Raw genomic sequence first — 16,191 nt, 5'->3', positions numbered from 1 at the left:
CTGAGAATCAAATTACCTGAGTTTGTTTTCTTTCTTTTTAAAGCTTAATTTTAATTATAGATTTTATTTATTATTTTTGTGGTGCTGGAAATTGAATCCAGGGTTTTGCATATGCTAGGCAAGTGCTTTACCACTGAGCTATACCTCCAATTCTGAGTTTGTTTTCTCCAGAGATTTCTGATTTGTGACCCTGAGTAAATTCCTGTCTTTTTAGAACATTAGAACATTTTTATTTTTATTTTTTTTTATTTATTTATTTATTTTTTATTGTAAACAAATGGGATACATGTTGTTTCTGTTTGTACATTGAGTAACAGCATACCATTTGCATATTCATACATTTACATAGAGTAATGATGTTTGATTCATTCTGTTATTTTTTTCCTTCCCCCCCACCCCTCCCACCTCTCTTTTCCCTCTATACAGTCCCTCCTTCCTCCATTCTTGTCCCCCTCCCACCCCCCATTACGTGTCATCATCCGCTTATCAGTGAGATCATTCCTCTTTTGGATTTTTGAGATTGGCTTATCTCACTTAGCATGATATTCTCCAATTTCATCCATTTGCCTGCAAATGCCATAATTTTATTATTCTTTATGGATGAGTAATATTCCATTGTATATATATATATCACAGTTTCTTTATCCATTCATCAATTGAAGGGCATCTAGGTTGGTTCCATAGTCTGGCTGTTGTGAATTGAGCAGCTATGAACATTGATGTGGCTGTATCTCTGTAGTATGCTGACTTTAAGTTCTTTGGGTATAGGCCGAGGAGTGGGATAGCTGGGTCAAATGGTAGGTCCATTCCAAGTTTTCTAAGGAATCTCCACACTGCTTTCCAGAGTGGCTGCACTAATTTGCAACCCCACCAGCAATGTATGAGTGTACCTTTTTCCCCACATCCTCTCCAACATCTATTGTTGCTTGTATTCTTGATAATCACCATTCTAATTGGGGTGAGATGGAATCTTAGTGTAGTTTTGATTTGCATTTCCCTTATTACTAAAGATGGTGAACATTTTTCCATATGTTTGTTGATTGCTTGTAGATCTTCTTCGATGAAGTGTCTGTTCATTTCTTTAGCCCATTTGTTGATTGGGTTATTTGTATTCTTGGTGTAGAGTTTTTTGAGTTCTTTATATATTCTGGGAATTAGTGCTCTATCTGAAATATGAGTGGCAAAGATATTCTCCCATTCTGTAGGCTCTCTCTTCGCATTGCTGATAGTTTCCTTTGCTGAGAGAAAGCTTTTTAGTTTGAATCTATCCCAGTTATTGATTCTTGCTTTTATTTCTTGCGCTATGGGAGTCCTGTTAAGGAAGTCTGATCCTAAGCCAACAAGGTGAAGATTTGGACCTACTTTTTCTTCTATAAGATGCAGGGTCTATGGTCTGATTTCAAGGTCCTTGATCCATTGTGAGTTGAGTTTTGTGCAGGGTGAGAGGGTTTTGGTTTCATTCTGTTGCATATGGATTTCTAGTTTTCCCAGCACCATTTGTTGAAGAGGCTATCTTTTCTCCATTGCATATTTTTGGCCCCTTTGTCTAGTATTAGAAAATTGTATTTATTTGGGTTTGTGTCCGTGTCCTCTATTCTGTACCATTGATCTACCTGTCTGTTTTGGTGCCAATACCATGCTGTTTTTGTTACTATTGCTTTGTAGTATAGTTGAAGTTCTGGTATTGCGATACCCCCTGTTTCATTCTTCCTGCTAAGGATTGCTTTAGCTATTCTGGGTTTCTTATTCTTCCAGATGAATTTCATGACTGCTTGCTCTATTTCTGTAAGGTACGTCATTGGGATTTTAATTGGAATTGCATTGAATTTGTATAGCACTTTAGGTAGTATGGCCATTTTGACAATATTAATTCTGCTTATCCAAGAACATGGGAGATCTTTCCATCTTCTAAGGTCTTCCTTAATTTCTTTCTTCAGTGTTTTGTAGTTTTCATCGTAGAGATCTTTTACCTCTTTGGTTAGATTGATGCCCAAGTATTTATTGTTTTTGAGGCTATTGCAAATGGAGTTGTTTTCCTCATTTCGCTTTCAACTGTTTCGTTGCTTGCATATAAAAATGCTTTAGATTTATGCATGTTGATTTTATAGCCTGCTATTTTGCTGAATTTATTGATAGGTCTAGAAGTTTTCTGGAGGAGGTTTTTGGATCCTCTAAATATAGAATCATGTCATCCGCAAATAGTGACAGCTTAAGTTCCTCTTTTCCTATTCGTATCCCTTTAATTTCTTTAGTCTGCCTAATTGCTCTGGCTAGAGTTTCGAGGACAGTGTTGAATAGAAGTGGTGAAAGAGGACATCCCTGTCTTGTTCCCATTTTTAAAGGGAATGGTTTCAGTTTTTTTCCATTAAGAATGATGTTGGCCATTGGCTTAGCATAACTAACCTTTACAATGTTCAGGTATGTTCCTGCTATCCCTATTTTTTCTGGTGTTTTGAGCATGAAAGGGTGTTGTATTTTGTCGAACGCCTTTCCTGCGTCAATTGAAATAACCATATGATTCTTATCCTTAAGTCTATTGACATGATGGATTACGTTTATTGATTTACGAATGTTGAACCATCCGTGCATTCCAGGGATGAACCCCACTTGATCGTGGTGCACAGTTTTCTTAATATGTTTTTGGATACGGTTTGCCAGTATTTTGTTAAGGATCTTTGCATCTATATTCATCAAGGATATTGGTCTAAAATTTTCTTTCCTTGATGTGTCTTTTCCTGGTTTGGGTATGAGGGTGATATTAGCTTCATAGAATGAGTTTGGTAGGGTACCCTCCTTTTCTATTTCCTGGAATACTTTGAGAAGTATTGGAATGAGTTCTTCTTTGAAGGTCTTGTAGAACTCGGCTGAGAATCTGTCTGGTCCTGGGCTTTTCTTGGATGGTAGATTTTTAATGGCTTCTTCTATTTCATTGCTTGATATTGATCTGTTTAAATCATGTATATCCTCCTGGTTCAGTTTGGGAGGAGCATATGTCTCTAGAAATTTGTCAACGTCTTCGGTACTTTCTATTTTGTTGGAATACAGATTTTCAAAGTAGCTTCTCATTATGTTCTGTATCTCAGTGGTGTCTGTTGTGATATTTCCTTTTGCATTATATATTTTAGTAATTTGAGTCTTCTCTCTCCTTCTCTTTGTTAGTGTGGCTAAGGGTTTGTCTATTTTGTTTACTTTCTCAAAGAACCAACTTTTTGTTTTGTCAATTTTTTGAATAGTTTCTTTTGTTTCAATTTCATTGATTTCAGCTCTGATTTTAATGATTTCCTGTCTTCTACTACTTTTGCTGTTATTCTGTTCTTCTTTTTCTAGGGCTTTGAGCTGTAATGTTAGGTCATTTAGTTGTTGACTTTTCATTCTTTTCTGGAATGTGCTCCATGCAATGAATTTTCCTCTTAGTACCACTTTCATAGTGTCCCAGAGATTTTGATATGTTGTATCATCATTCTCATTGACCTCTAAGAATTTTTTAATCTCCTCCCTGATGTTTTTTGTTATCCATGTTTCATTCAATAGCATATTATTTAGTCTCCAAGTGTTGGAGTAATTTCCCTTTTTTATTTTGTCATTGATTTCTACTCTCAGTCCATTATGATCTGAGAACACAAGGCAGTATCTCTATTTTTTTGCATTTCCTAATGGCTGCTTTGTGGCATAACATATGGTCTCTTTTCGAGAAGGTTCATGTGCTGCTGAGAAGAAAGTGTATCCGCTCGTTGATGGATGGAATATTCTATATATGTCTATTAAGTCTAGGTTATTGATTGTGTTATTGAGTTCTATGGTTTCTTTGGTTGGATTTTGTTTGGAAGATCTATCTAGTGGTGACAGCGGTGCGTTAAAGTCGCCCAGAATTATTGTGTTGTGGTCTATGTGATTCTTGAAATTGAGGAGGATTTGTTTGATGTACAGGGATGCACCATTGTTTGGGGCATAAATATTTACTATCGTTATGTCTTCCTGATTTATGGTTCCCTTAAAGAGTATGAAATGTCCTTCTTTATCCCTTCTGACTAACTTTGGCTTTAAGTCCACTTTATCTGATATAAGGATGGGAACCCCCGCTTTTTTACTGAGTCCATGTGCGTGGTAGGTTTTTCCCCATCCTTTCACCTTTAGTCTGTGGATGTCTTTTTCTATGAGATGAGTCTCTTGCAGGCAGCATATTGTTGGGTCTTTCTTTTTAATCCATTCTGCCAGTCTATGTCTTTTGATTGATGAGTTCAGGCCATTAACATTCAGGGTTACTATTGAGATGTGATTTGTATTCCCAGTCATTTGGCTTATTTTTGGTTTTTAAGTTAGCTTGAGTTCTCCTTTGAGTGTTTTTTCTCTAAGGTAGTTCCTCCCTTTGCTGACCTCCATTGCTGTTTTTCATTCCCTCCTCATGGAATATTTTGTTGAGAACATTCTATAGTGCAGGCTTTCTATTTGTAAATTCTTTTAACTTTTGTTTTTCATGGAAGGATTTTATTTCATCTTCAAATCTGAAGGTTAGTTTTGCTGGGTGTAGGATTCTTGGTTGGCAACCATGTTCTTTCAGAGCTTGAAATATGTTGGTCCAGGCCCTTCTAGCTTTTAGAGTCTGGGTTGAGAAGTCGGCTGCTATCCGTATTGGTCCCCATATGTAATCTCATGTTTTTCTCTCGTGACCTTCAAAATCCTATCTTTATTTTGAATGTTAGGCATTTTCATTATAATGTGTCTTGGTGTGGATCTGTTGTGATTCTGTGCATTTGGTGTTCTGTAAGCCTCTTGTATTTGATTTTCCATTTCATTCTTCAGGTTTGGGAAATTTTCTGATATTATTTCATTGAATAGGTTGTTCATTCCTTTGGTTTGTATCTCTGTGCCTTCCTCAATCTCAATAATTCTTAAATTTGGTCTTTTCATGATGTTCCATAGTTCTTGGACATTCTGTTCATGATTTCTTACTATCTTCTCTGTTTGGGCAACTTTATTTTCAGAATTAAATATTTTGTCTTCATTGTCTGAGGTTCTGTCTTCCAGGTGGTCTAGTCTGTTGGTGATGCTTTCCATTGAGTTTTTTATTTGGTTTATTGTCTCCTTCATTTCAAGGATTTCTGTTTTTTTTTTTTTTTTTGAGAATCTCTATCTCTTTGTTGAAATGATCTTTTGCTTCCTGCAGGTGCTCTTTCAGCTTATTGGTATTATCATTCATTGCCTGCATTTGCTCTCTTATCTCATCCTTTGCTTCGCGAATCATCTTAATCATGTATAATCTGAAGTCCTTTTCTGACATTTCTTCCAACATACTGTCATTAGATTCTATTACTATAGAATCTAGATTTGTTTGGATCATTTTCTTCCCTTGTTTTTTCATGTTATTCATGTATCTTCCCCTCTAGCAGTGCAGATCTGGGGTATTGCAGATTTTCCCCTATAGGCTTATAGTGGCCCTATAGGTTTCCAAAACCCTTTCTTTAAGGGGAGATCAATATTAGCAGTTCCCAAATCAGACACTATGCAACCTAGACCAAATAGCCCCTTATGGGGACAGTAACAAAATTGTCATAATAAACAAAATGAGTTCAAATATTATCTTCGGTAAAACAAACAGGTTTGCAATAAGGTCTGCAATTTCTAATGGAGGACAAAGAGGATGCAGAGGGATGTAGAATGTGGCTGTTAATGGGATAAGAAAAGAATTTACAGAAGTTCTAGAAAATAGAAAGGGTGAGAGTGTAATCAAAAGAAATCGGATGTTAGCGTGCAAAAAAGGGAGAAAGAGACTCTAAGGGAACAGGTAAACAAAAGGAAAAGAGAGCAAGAAAAGTAAAGAAATAAAAATTTTTTTTAAAAAGGAGAAAAAAGAAAATCTACTGTATAGCAGTCATATACTAATGAAACCTCCCAGTGTTCAGTAGCCTGATGCATGAGAAGTACCTGACAATGAGCTTCAAGCCTCCAGCAGGCGTCTCAGGATGGGATTTGTCCCACCCAAAGATCAGAGCTAAGGCTTTCAGGATTATCCAAGATGGCTGCTCTGGCTTGGAAATGTGTTGGCAAATGGGGAGCTGCAGCTCAGGGGTGGACGTGGTCAGCTGGAGGTCCTGGAGACGGGATGCAGTTGGTCCGGCAGGGGTCCTGGAAGTCGGGTTGTTTGGTGTGGTTGTGGGATCCTGGAGGCCCAGTGTAATCAGTCCGTCTGGGGTCCCGGTGATAGGGCGCAGTCAGTTGGTCTGGGGGTCCTGGCAGCAGGGAGCAGTCAGTCGACGTGAGGGCCCCAGAGGCAGGGAGTGATTGGTCGGGCTGAGGGATCCTGGAGATGGGGCTCAGTCAGTCCGGCCAGGGGTCCTACGGGGCCTGGCTGTTGTCTCAAAATGGCGGCAGCCACGTGTAATCAAACCTGCAGGTACTGTCACAGTGAACTTCCAGGCAGCAGCAGGCAGCTGGTGCTCCACTGGCAGTTGGTGATCAGTTTGCTGACTGTTGTCGGACAATTGGGAGGTGAACCTCGAGCGTTGGGTGATGGATAGGAGTAAGGCAGGCGATGGTCAGGCGAGAGGCAGGCAAATGGCGGATGATAGACGCCTGACAGTGAGCAGTCTGCTCTCAAAAAAGGCGTTGATATGCTGGCAGACTGCAGGTCATTACAGCAGACAAATGGGTAAATACCAGGGGATCGAAAAGCAGCAAAAACTGCCTCACCAAGAAACAGATATCCTCTGCTAGAATCCGGCGTTACGGAGCGACAAGGAACGCAGCCTCTCCCTAGTCTGCCATCTTGGATCTCCCAGAATTTAACACTTTTCGAACATTTTTATTGAGGTACAATTTACCTATAATAAAAATCACCCACTTTAAAGTACACAAATGATGGATTTTTAGTACATTTGTAGAATTATATACCCCTCACCACAATCTAATTCTATGTTATTTTATTTATTTATTTGAACACATGTGTGCTCTACCAATCAACTATATCCCTACCTCTTTTTAGTTTTTATTTTGAGACAGGGTCTCACGAAGTTGCTTACGTCCTAAGTTGCCCACACTAGCTTCGAACTTGATATCCTCCCGCCTTACCTCCCTAAATTGCTGGGATTATAGGCATGTGCTGACATACCTGGCTGCCACAATTTAATTTTAGAACACTTTTATTATCCTCCAGAAAGAAGCTCCATACCCATTAGTTGTCAGTCCCTTCCTCTCTCACTCCCAGAACCCTAGCCCTACATTCTGTCTCTGTAGGTTTGCCCATTCTGGACATTTTATATAAACGGACTTGTACAATATGTATAGTCTTTTGTGATTAGCTTGTTTCGTTTACCAAGTTTTTGTGGTTCCTCCATGTTGTAGCATTTGTTAATACTTCATTTCTTTTTGTTGTTAAATAATACTCCATTGTATGGATATTGTTGTTCATTGTACATTCGTCAAATGGTAAAGAGTTGGGTGACTTCTTTTTTGACTATTCTGAATAATGCCACTGTGAACATTTGTGTACATGTTTTTGTATAGACACATATTTTCTTTTCTCTTGGGTGTATGCCTAGGAGTAGAATTTTTGGGCTGTATGGTAACTTTATGCTTAACTGAAGAACTGACAAACTTTCCAAAGTGTCTGCACCATTTTATATTTCCTCTAGCAATGTATGAGAGTTTTCTACCTCCTTGCCAATTCTTGTTGCTCAGTCTTTTTAATTATAGCCATCCTTGTAGGTATTTCACTGTGGTTTCTGTTTACATTTCCCTTGTGACTGATTATGCTGAGTATCTTTTCATGTATTTAATGGCCATTTATATATCTTTGGAGAAGTAGTTATTCAGATTTTATGGTGAGGTTTTTTTTTTTTAATATTTATTTTAGTTGTGGGTGGACAGAATGCCTTTATTTTATTTACTTATTTTTATGTGGTGCTGAGGATCAAACCCAGTGCCTCACACATGCTACACAAGTGCTCTACCACTGAGCCACAACCCCAGCCCAGATTTTTCGGTGAGTTTTTAGAGTTCTTTATATATTCTGTGTACTAGTCCTATATCAGATAAATGATTTATAAACATTTTCTGCCATTTTGTGGGTTGTCTTTTCACTTTCTTGACAAGGTCATTTGAAGCCCCAAAGTTTTTTATTTTGATGAGCTTCAATTATCTAGTTTTTGTTTTAGCACTTATACTTTTGACATCATATACAGAAAATCATTGAATAGCCCAAGACCCTGTGTTTTCCTCTAATAATCTTGTTTTAGCTTTTGCATTTAGGTGTGTGATCCATTTTGAGTTAAATGTTTATGTGTCTTGTGAGTTAGGGATCCACACTTGTTCTTTTGCATGTGGACACTGAAGGAAACAGCACTGGTTTTTGAAAGCACCTGTTCTCTTATCATTTGAAAATAATGTGTTAAGAAGCACTCTGGGCTCTTTAGAGTCAAGCACACTCTTCAGTGGAAGACAGTCTGCCAATAGATAAGTAGATTGTTGGACCTTGGTGGAAAATTGTAGCCAAACTTGTTCTATTATTCTAAAAGATAAAACATCCTTACCAATAAAATTATTTACCCAACTTGGTTATTAAAGGTGAATTAGAGGAATTTTAAAGTCTTTACTCTTTTGGGAAGTAATTAATTTTGACTACTTTTGCTAATGACCAGCTTATATGTTATCAGTTACCTGAAAGAATGACTTACTGCTATTAAATAAATTAATTATGGGAATGGACCCTGTGGCTTTTGATTTGAAGCCCGTGATTCAAACCCATTTGTTCAGCATAGTATGAACAGGTGTGGTGGGTCTTTTCAGATTAACAATCACATAGATCTCTTAAGAAATCATGGTTTCAGCTCTTTTGGAAGATGACTGCCTCCAAAGTGAATTTCATGTACTTGTTGTCAGACCTGCGTTAACTATCTTTCCTCCAAACTTGAGAAAATTTTGTCCAGCAATTTGGTAGCAAATAGAAACTTCATTGATTTATATAGATAAGGATTACCTGGCATTTAAAGTAAATCATTATTTTAACTAAAAATGAAACATGAGAGTTCATTACACTATTCAATTTACTTTTGTATAGCTTGAAATTGTTTATAATAAAGTTTTTAAGAAGTACATGATACCTAGATTATAATACATTTCTAATTAGACTCTGAAAAGTTGTCGATATCTTTGTGATAGACTTTGACTTTACTCTCTAGTTTGCCTTCTGGATTCCACTGATCTCTAATTTTTTTTCTTCAGGTAACATATGCAGCCAGGGATGCCCAGATTTCAGTGGCTCTCTTTCTCCATCTTCTTGGACACCCTTTCTCTAGAAATTTGCCTGTGGAAGAAAACAATGACCACACTGACTGGAGAAAAGTCTTGGAGAAATGCCAGGATGTGGTAGACATCCCATTTCGAAGCAAAGGAATTAGCAGATCGGGAGAAGAGGTTAATGGGGAAGCAACAGAATGTCAGCAGAAGCTGAGAAATAAGAAGTCTAAGGTCAATGGAATGGTGCCAGGCAACCACCAAGGAAGAGACCCCAGGAAACACAGAAGAAAGCCCTTGGGGGTGGGCTATTCTGCCAGGTGACCAAGTCATTCCCTGACTAGTAAAGAGTGAGGGACTTCATGGGTCTGGGAGAAGGCTTGGGTCAGGCAGCAGAGGCTCCTGGGGGGTTAATGTTACATTTCTCTGCCTTCAGCGACATTTGGACTATCTTTTGCTTTATTTTTGTATTTTCTTCTTTTCCCTTTCTTTTACTTTTCTTTTTGACGATTGAAGTGGAAACGAGGAGTTAAGCCTAGCTTAATCACTGACCCTCACATGACCTTAGACCATAATTTCTCTGGGAAGGTAATTATTATTCCTTGTTTGTTTTAGGATAGCTGTAAAAATGTGTAACATGAGGTGCCTGATACTTTTCAGGGGAAATGCATCATCAGGTTTCTTGTTCATTTGGTATTTGATGGTTTAGAATGATATTGAGCTCTAAGCCAACAGTACTTTCTAACCAATGAGAATTTTCCTGTGGGACATACACCTCTGTTGTAAGAAGATGAGTAATAAGTACTTTGAAGCAGAAGTTTGGTCCCTGTAGCAAAGTGCCTTGAGGAATTAGATGATTAAATTGAATGAAGTATGTCATGTGAGTCACATGACATGAATTAAGCTTGAACTTTAAAATTTTTACTTTACTTTGCTTAATCCAGTCACTTGGCAGTTTTTTTGTTGCTGTTTCCCTTTGGTAACAGCAGAGCTATGTAAATACTACCTAATCACTCCCTAATGTCCCATTCCCTAAGTATAAAATCTAGAGGCATCGACAAATTGATTTCTAGTTTTGCTTGCTAGCTCAACACAATTGGAGGATTGAACATAGGTTCTTGCCCTGTTTGTTTTTTCCATACTTGGTGTGTTTGACCCTAGTGTTGAAAATAATTTGAGTTATTCAGAAGAGATTATGGAAAGGTAATGGGTATCTTGACCAACAGTTAGCTTTCAGCATGAGCTTTCTCTGTCCTTTGTCTGCAGAAAATCTCCTCTTTATGATAACTGCTTTCTCCATGCTCCTGATGGTCAGCCCCTCTGCACTTGTGACCGAAGAAAAGCTCAGTGGTACCTGGACAAAGGCATTGGAGGTGTGAGATTCAGATGTCATAGTTTAATTAGCTGCAGCATGTGGGTCCTGACAGGAGTGGGATGGATGAGGAAGCAGGTAGTCAAGGAAGGCAGAGAGGCCTTAACACATGGGACTGGATGGTCATGCCTCAGACATAGTCTTTCACTAGCACACAGCAGAGACAGTTAGGAGGGTGCTTCTTCCCTGGGGATGGGAGAGGGCAGACCAACACTGACACTGCTTCTTTTCTCTAAGAGCTGGTGAGTGAAGAGCCTTTTGTGGTCAAGCTACAGTTTGAACCTGCGGGAAGACCTGAATCCCCAGGAGACTATTACTTGATGGTTAAAGAAAACCTGTGTGTAGTGTGTGGCAAGACAGACTCTTACATTCGGTGAGTGTGGCACTGGCTGCCCTGGTTGTCTGCTCACATGGAGATTACCTTGGTAGCCACACGCAGAGCCCTTGGTTGAGTTTGCCCGCTTTGTTTGAGAGACTTAACTTCCCCAAGGTCTTCAACTCTGCCTGGCCTTCTCTAGTGGCCCCTATCTGTCCTGAGCCAGTTCTTAGTTTCTAGAATGCAGCATTATCCTCAGTAACAGTCTGCCTTGAAAAAAGTTATTTCCTTTTGCTCACTAAGTTCTGAAGACCACTTCCTTCAGAAGAAACTGTGTCCTTATAATGTTACCTTAAGGCTTTAAGCTTTCTGAGCATTGTTCATGGAGTTTTCAGATTACCCGAAGGCTGCTCTTTCATGCTAGAGTCTCTACACAGTGAAGGTGAGGCTGCTCTCTCGGCCTGAGTGTCCATGCTTGGGTTTTCTCCCTGGCTTTTGTGTAGTGATTCACTTTCCTCCTTTCTCCCCCTCAAAGTAAGACAAATAGTTGTTGCTCTTAGGAATTTTTCCTGAGAGCTTAGTTCCCCTTAGAAAATAGTGATGGGTCTTGATGAACCAGAAATAAGATTAAGGAATTCCTAAGATGAAGGAAATTGGCTTGCTCAGGTCACCAGGCTTCTTTGAAAGAGTTATTTTCCAGATGTCAAAGATCATTACAGTATCTTTCATTTCTCTGTGACTTTTTCTTCTGGGGGGCGCAGCCTTCTCAAAGGTTGTTATTAACCTCTCCCTGCCCCTAGTCCCCCACTGAAGCCTGACAGCAGGTGTTCTGAACTTACTTCAAGGAGAGAACCCTGAAGCACAGGCAGATAGGTAGGAACCTAAGGCACAGGTCAGGCTGAGAGTAGAATAAGAAGTGTTGCCTTCATGCAATCTCTCTGAGGTTGTGGTGCCCAGGGCTTCTCAGAAATGTTTGGGGCCCGGTTAGACTCCCAGTTGTTCACCTGCTAGCTTCACATGAACTCTGTGTCATATGCTAATCAGCACTGCTCTCTGGGTGGGTTTGGTCCAGGAAGAACGTGATTCCACATGAGTACCGGAAACACTTCCCAATTGAGATGAAGGATCACAACTCCCATGATGTGCTCCTGCTCTGCACTTCCTGCCATGCCATCTCCAACTACTATGATAACCATCTGAAGCAGCAGCTGGCCAAGGAGTTCCAGGCCCCCATTGGCTCTGAGGAGGGCTTGCGTCTGCTGGAAGATCCTGAGCGCCGGCAGGTGCGTTCTGGGGCCAGAGCCCTGCTCACTGCGGAGAGCCTGCCTGCTCATCGAAAGCGGGAGCTGCTGCAGGCACTGAAAGAATTTTATAACACTGACACCATCACAGATGAGATGCTTCAAGAGGCTGCCAGCCTGGAGACCAGGTACAACAGAAAAGGGATTGGGGAATAACAGCAATGTCAACCCTCACTACTTGTGAGAATGCTTGCCAGAGAGTGAGCATTAGCCACCAAGAGGCAGTGGCTAACCTCATACTTACCCCGGAAAGTGTCTAGTGATTTGAGATAGCACGGGGGTAGAATAGAATAGCCTATTTGAGAGTTTCCTTTCCACAGGAGATTTGCCTTTCATAAAGCAAATTTTAGTGATTGGCATGAGAGTTCAGATGCGCTGAAGTTCTGCCTTAGTCATTCTGTGCAGAGGTAAATTCTGACATCAGCATGAACCATGAAAGTAACTGTGTAGTAATACCCTGAAATCTCTGTAAAGTCCTATCAAATAAAGTATGTGTGGTTTTATGTCTTTGGCCCCATATATAGGTTTGTGAAAAGTCTGACTGATAGATTCACATTTCCAGTCTCACCTGTAGGCCAGGGTATTAGCCCACTGAATGGAACATTGAACAGAATTACTGCCCTATATAAATTACTTTCCTCTTTTTTCTTACCTTCCTTGATTTCTCCCTTCTTCCCTATGAGTATGTGGTTGAATTCACATGACATAACTGAGAGTTCCTAAATGAAAAGTTTATGGTCCTGAGAAATGAATGGGCACATGGCTCTGGTGATAACTTGGGCTATGGTGCATAGTGTTGCTTCTCAGCTGTCACTTTTTTCAACAGTACTAGAGTTCTGTAAAACCCTGATAGTGATGCTGGTTGCCAATAGTAGTTTTCATTTATCAAGAAAAGATAAATGAAATGAAAACTTTATTTATAAAGCAGCAAATATATATTTTCTTATTTATTCAAAACTGAAGTATTTTACTAATGCTACTGATCTGTCACAGATATTCCATATATTTACTGAACATGTGAGGCACCAAGCTAATAAACTTTACATAAATTGCCTCAATTATTTCTTACAGCAACCTGATCAGGTAGGATTTAGATCTCTTACTGATAAAACTGCTAATAATATCTTACATTAAACATTTTTAAATTAAATTTATTATCGAATTTTATCCACATAACTATTCTGTGTACTTCTAAATGTTATTTCTAAATTTTATATTAAATGTCCTGAGGTTAAAGTTAAGCAACTCACCAAGGTCTTATTACAAAGTAGTGACTGGCTCCTTTGGTTAATTTCCAAATGGAATTCCTAAAACAGCTAAATATCCCCTTTAAACCACAGACCCTTCTATGCATCTTTCTGGATAGATGGATGCTGGATTGAGACTGAGGAGAACAGCTAGTTGGAGACAGATAGGCAAGTTAGGGGGAAACTTATGAGCCAATAATAAAATATATGCAAATACTCAGATTCTAACATTGCTAGACTGATTGGGGTCTTGGAGGGCGACTTGAGAGTGGAGTGCAGTTGTAGGGAGAGGAAAGAGGCTGTGGGAATGGGGTGCTTCCATGAGAAAGGTCGTCTGTCATGTCAGAGCAGTTTTCAAGGCCTCTTTGCCTGGTTAGGAAAGTAACAGAGACATCTTCCCCTTCAGACAGCACAATTTGCACAGCTGAGCAACCACTGGAGCATTTCATTGTGACTGAAGCATTTGTTGTCCCTGTGGCATTCTTTTTTTTTCTTCCTTCAGTACTGGGGATGGAACCCAGGTCCTTGTGCATGCTAGGCATGCACTCTACCTCTGAGCCACATCGCCATCCCAGATTCTGGCATTCTGTTTGTGGGAAAGAAGGCACTAAAGAAGTGTATCACCCTGCATTTTATATTCAGGTATTGCAGTGTTACGAAGAACTGGTCCACGTAGGCTGATACTGGGTATGGCTCAGAATAATGAATAACTTACAGGAAGTGTGAGCTGGTCACTGAGTAACACTGGAATAAATAAAGGACCAGCATTCTTCACCTATCATCAGCCAGACTTTACGGCCCTGCAATAAGTATAGCTCTAGACCCCTGAATACTTTTTGTTGGATTTTGAACCATAGTTCAAACTATTTTAAAGGCAGAGATGAGAAAGAAGATGTTTTGTAAACATTAAAGTAACCAGAACTTTAGGAGTCTGTCTCCCATACTCTTGGCCTGCAGCATTTGAAGCTGTCAGTGAGATTGTCCTGTGCTTGTTTCCCTCAAACCCTTTGTGTTTCATGTCTTGGCAGGATTTCCAACGAAAACTACGTTCCTCATGGGCTGAAGGTGGTGCAGTGTCACATCCAGGGTGGGCTGCGCTCCCTCATGCAGCTGGAGAGCCGCTGGCGCCAGCACTTCCTGGACTCCATGCAGCCCAAGCACCTGCCCCAGCAGTGGTCAGTGGACCACAACCATCAGAAGCTGCTCCGCAAATATGGGGAGGACCTTCCCATCAAACTGTCATGATAGCTGCTTCCTGTCCAGGTCAGGACAGCTGGGAAGCTGGAGCCAAGGTGGAAAAGTCATCTCTTCTTGTTTTAAGACATATTTAATTATGAAAGCCTGGGCGGTGCCTCAGAACACTAACTTGTACTAAACCCGAGTGCTTCTGATGGAGCAAGGCTGTTGTTTGAAGGGGAGCTGATGGTTTTGAATTTTAATTGAGCAGAGTCAGTATTTTTTGTTTGTTTGTTTGTTTTTCCATCATCATCTTTTATTTTTGTGGACAAGAGAGGTCTTGGCCTTTATTCTTATTCTCCCTCTTCTAATTTCCCTGTAAAAATGCAAAATGAAGACTTCTCCCTGAAGTGACTCATCAAGGCTCTCAGAAAATGTTTGTAATATGTTTCTTCCCTGTCCACCATGTTGATTATCTCTAACAGGGACTGTCTAGGGTATCAGTCCTGTCAGGTTAGGAGGGAGAAAAACTTCTTTCAGAGGCTGGAGGAATAACCAAGGAGTCAGATTAACTTAGTAATTCTACTTTCTTCTGCTCTCCCATAATTCATCTGGTTGGAATCCATCCCATTGGTGTTGCTTTGGTTTATTTCACTTATTTGAAAATGCTCCCCTTTATACACCTGGGACCAAAGCAGCAACTTCCTGCCATGTGCTTCCCTAACACTGGGGGAGTCCTCTTCTGGAAATAAGCCTTCATCCTGGGTGGGGCAGAGGGAAGCAGACACACCCTCTTCCCGGAGAGCTTTGGAACTTTGTTTAGCTTTTCCTCATGCTGTTTGTGCCTGCTCGCTGCACTCCCCCTGCCCGGAACTGTAAAGTTCTTAGTTTAATCCCTTTCTGAGGGGAAGATTATCTTTTCTCAAAATCAGTGTCAGCTCCCTTCAGTGCTTCATGTTCCCTCAGATTGACAGTGCTGACCTGTTTCCAGCACTTACTTCACTTCCAGAGCCATTTGGTCAGTTTGTAGCGCGAGGACTTCTCCACCTCCACAGAAGCCCAGGATACCAGGACGAATTCATATATTAAGTGTTCAGAAGGGTGAGTTTCATCTTTCATAAAGATAGGCTACCACTTTAGGTATGAAATCAGTTTATTAGTGATTAGTATTTTTTCTAAACTTTTGGGGAAACTTTCATATTTTACAAGATCTTAATAAGCTTGAAAAGAATTTTATGGCCAGAATCCAACAAAAGCTGTATTTTGGATTTGTGCCCAAGTTGGTGATAATTGATCTGATGTTAATAAATAAAACTACTAAGCACAAGGCTCACTGATTGTAAACGTGAAATTTTTCTTACTAAAGTCAGTAAGTATTCTTGGGGGAGGAGATATTTACCCTACAGGTCCTTGCCTAGTGATAGCACCAGAATGCACATGCATGGATATGCCACACACATCCCCACAGTCCCTCAGGCTGTGCCTGCAGCCCATATCCGCATACACACCCTGTGTTCTGTTCCTCTGCCTCTTCATTCCCACTTGTCCTCC

At 40.0% G+C, this 16,191-nt stretch overlaps 1 protein-coding gene across 1 annotated transcript in view; it reads left to right on the top strand.

Annotated features, from left to right (window-relative positions):
- Positions 1-15,973, top strand: part of EXD2 (exonuclease 3'-5' domain containing 2) — a 48,699-nt gene extending 32,726 nt beyond the window's left edge. The window contains exons 5-9 of the mRNA XM_079128071.1: positions 9,217-9,548; positions 10,495-10,601; positions 10,838-10,973; positions 11,989-12,345; positions 14,493-15,973. Coding sequence (XP_078984197.1) covers positions 9,217-9,548; positions 10,495-10,601; positions 10,838-10,973; positions 11,989-12,345; positions 14,493-14,709 — 1,149 coding nt within the window. The 3' untranslated portion in view covers positions 14,710-15,973. The remainder of the gene's footprint in view (positions 1-9,216; positions 9,549-10,494; positions 10,602-10,837; positions 10,974-11,988; positions 12,346-14,492) is intronic.
- Positions 15,974-16,191: the final 218 nt, after the last annotated feature.

This window comes from Sciurus vulgaris (genome assembly GCF_902686455.1).
Source record: "Sciurus vulgaris genome assembly, chromosome: 2".
NCBI lineage: Eukaryota > Metazoa > Chordata > Mammalia > Rodentia > Sciuridae > Sciurus > Sciurus vulgaris.
The sequence above is the reverse complement of the archived record's forward strand: the minus strand, read 5'-3'. Positions and strand labels throughout refer to the sequence as shown.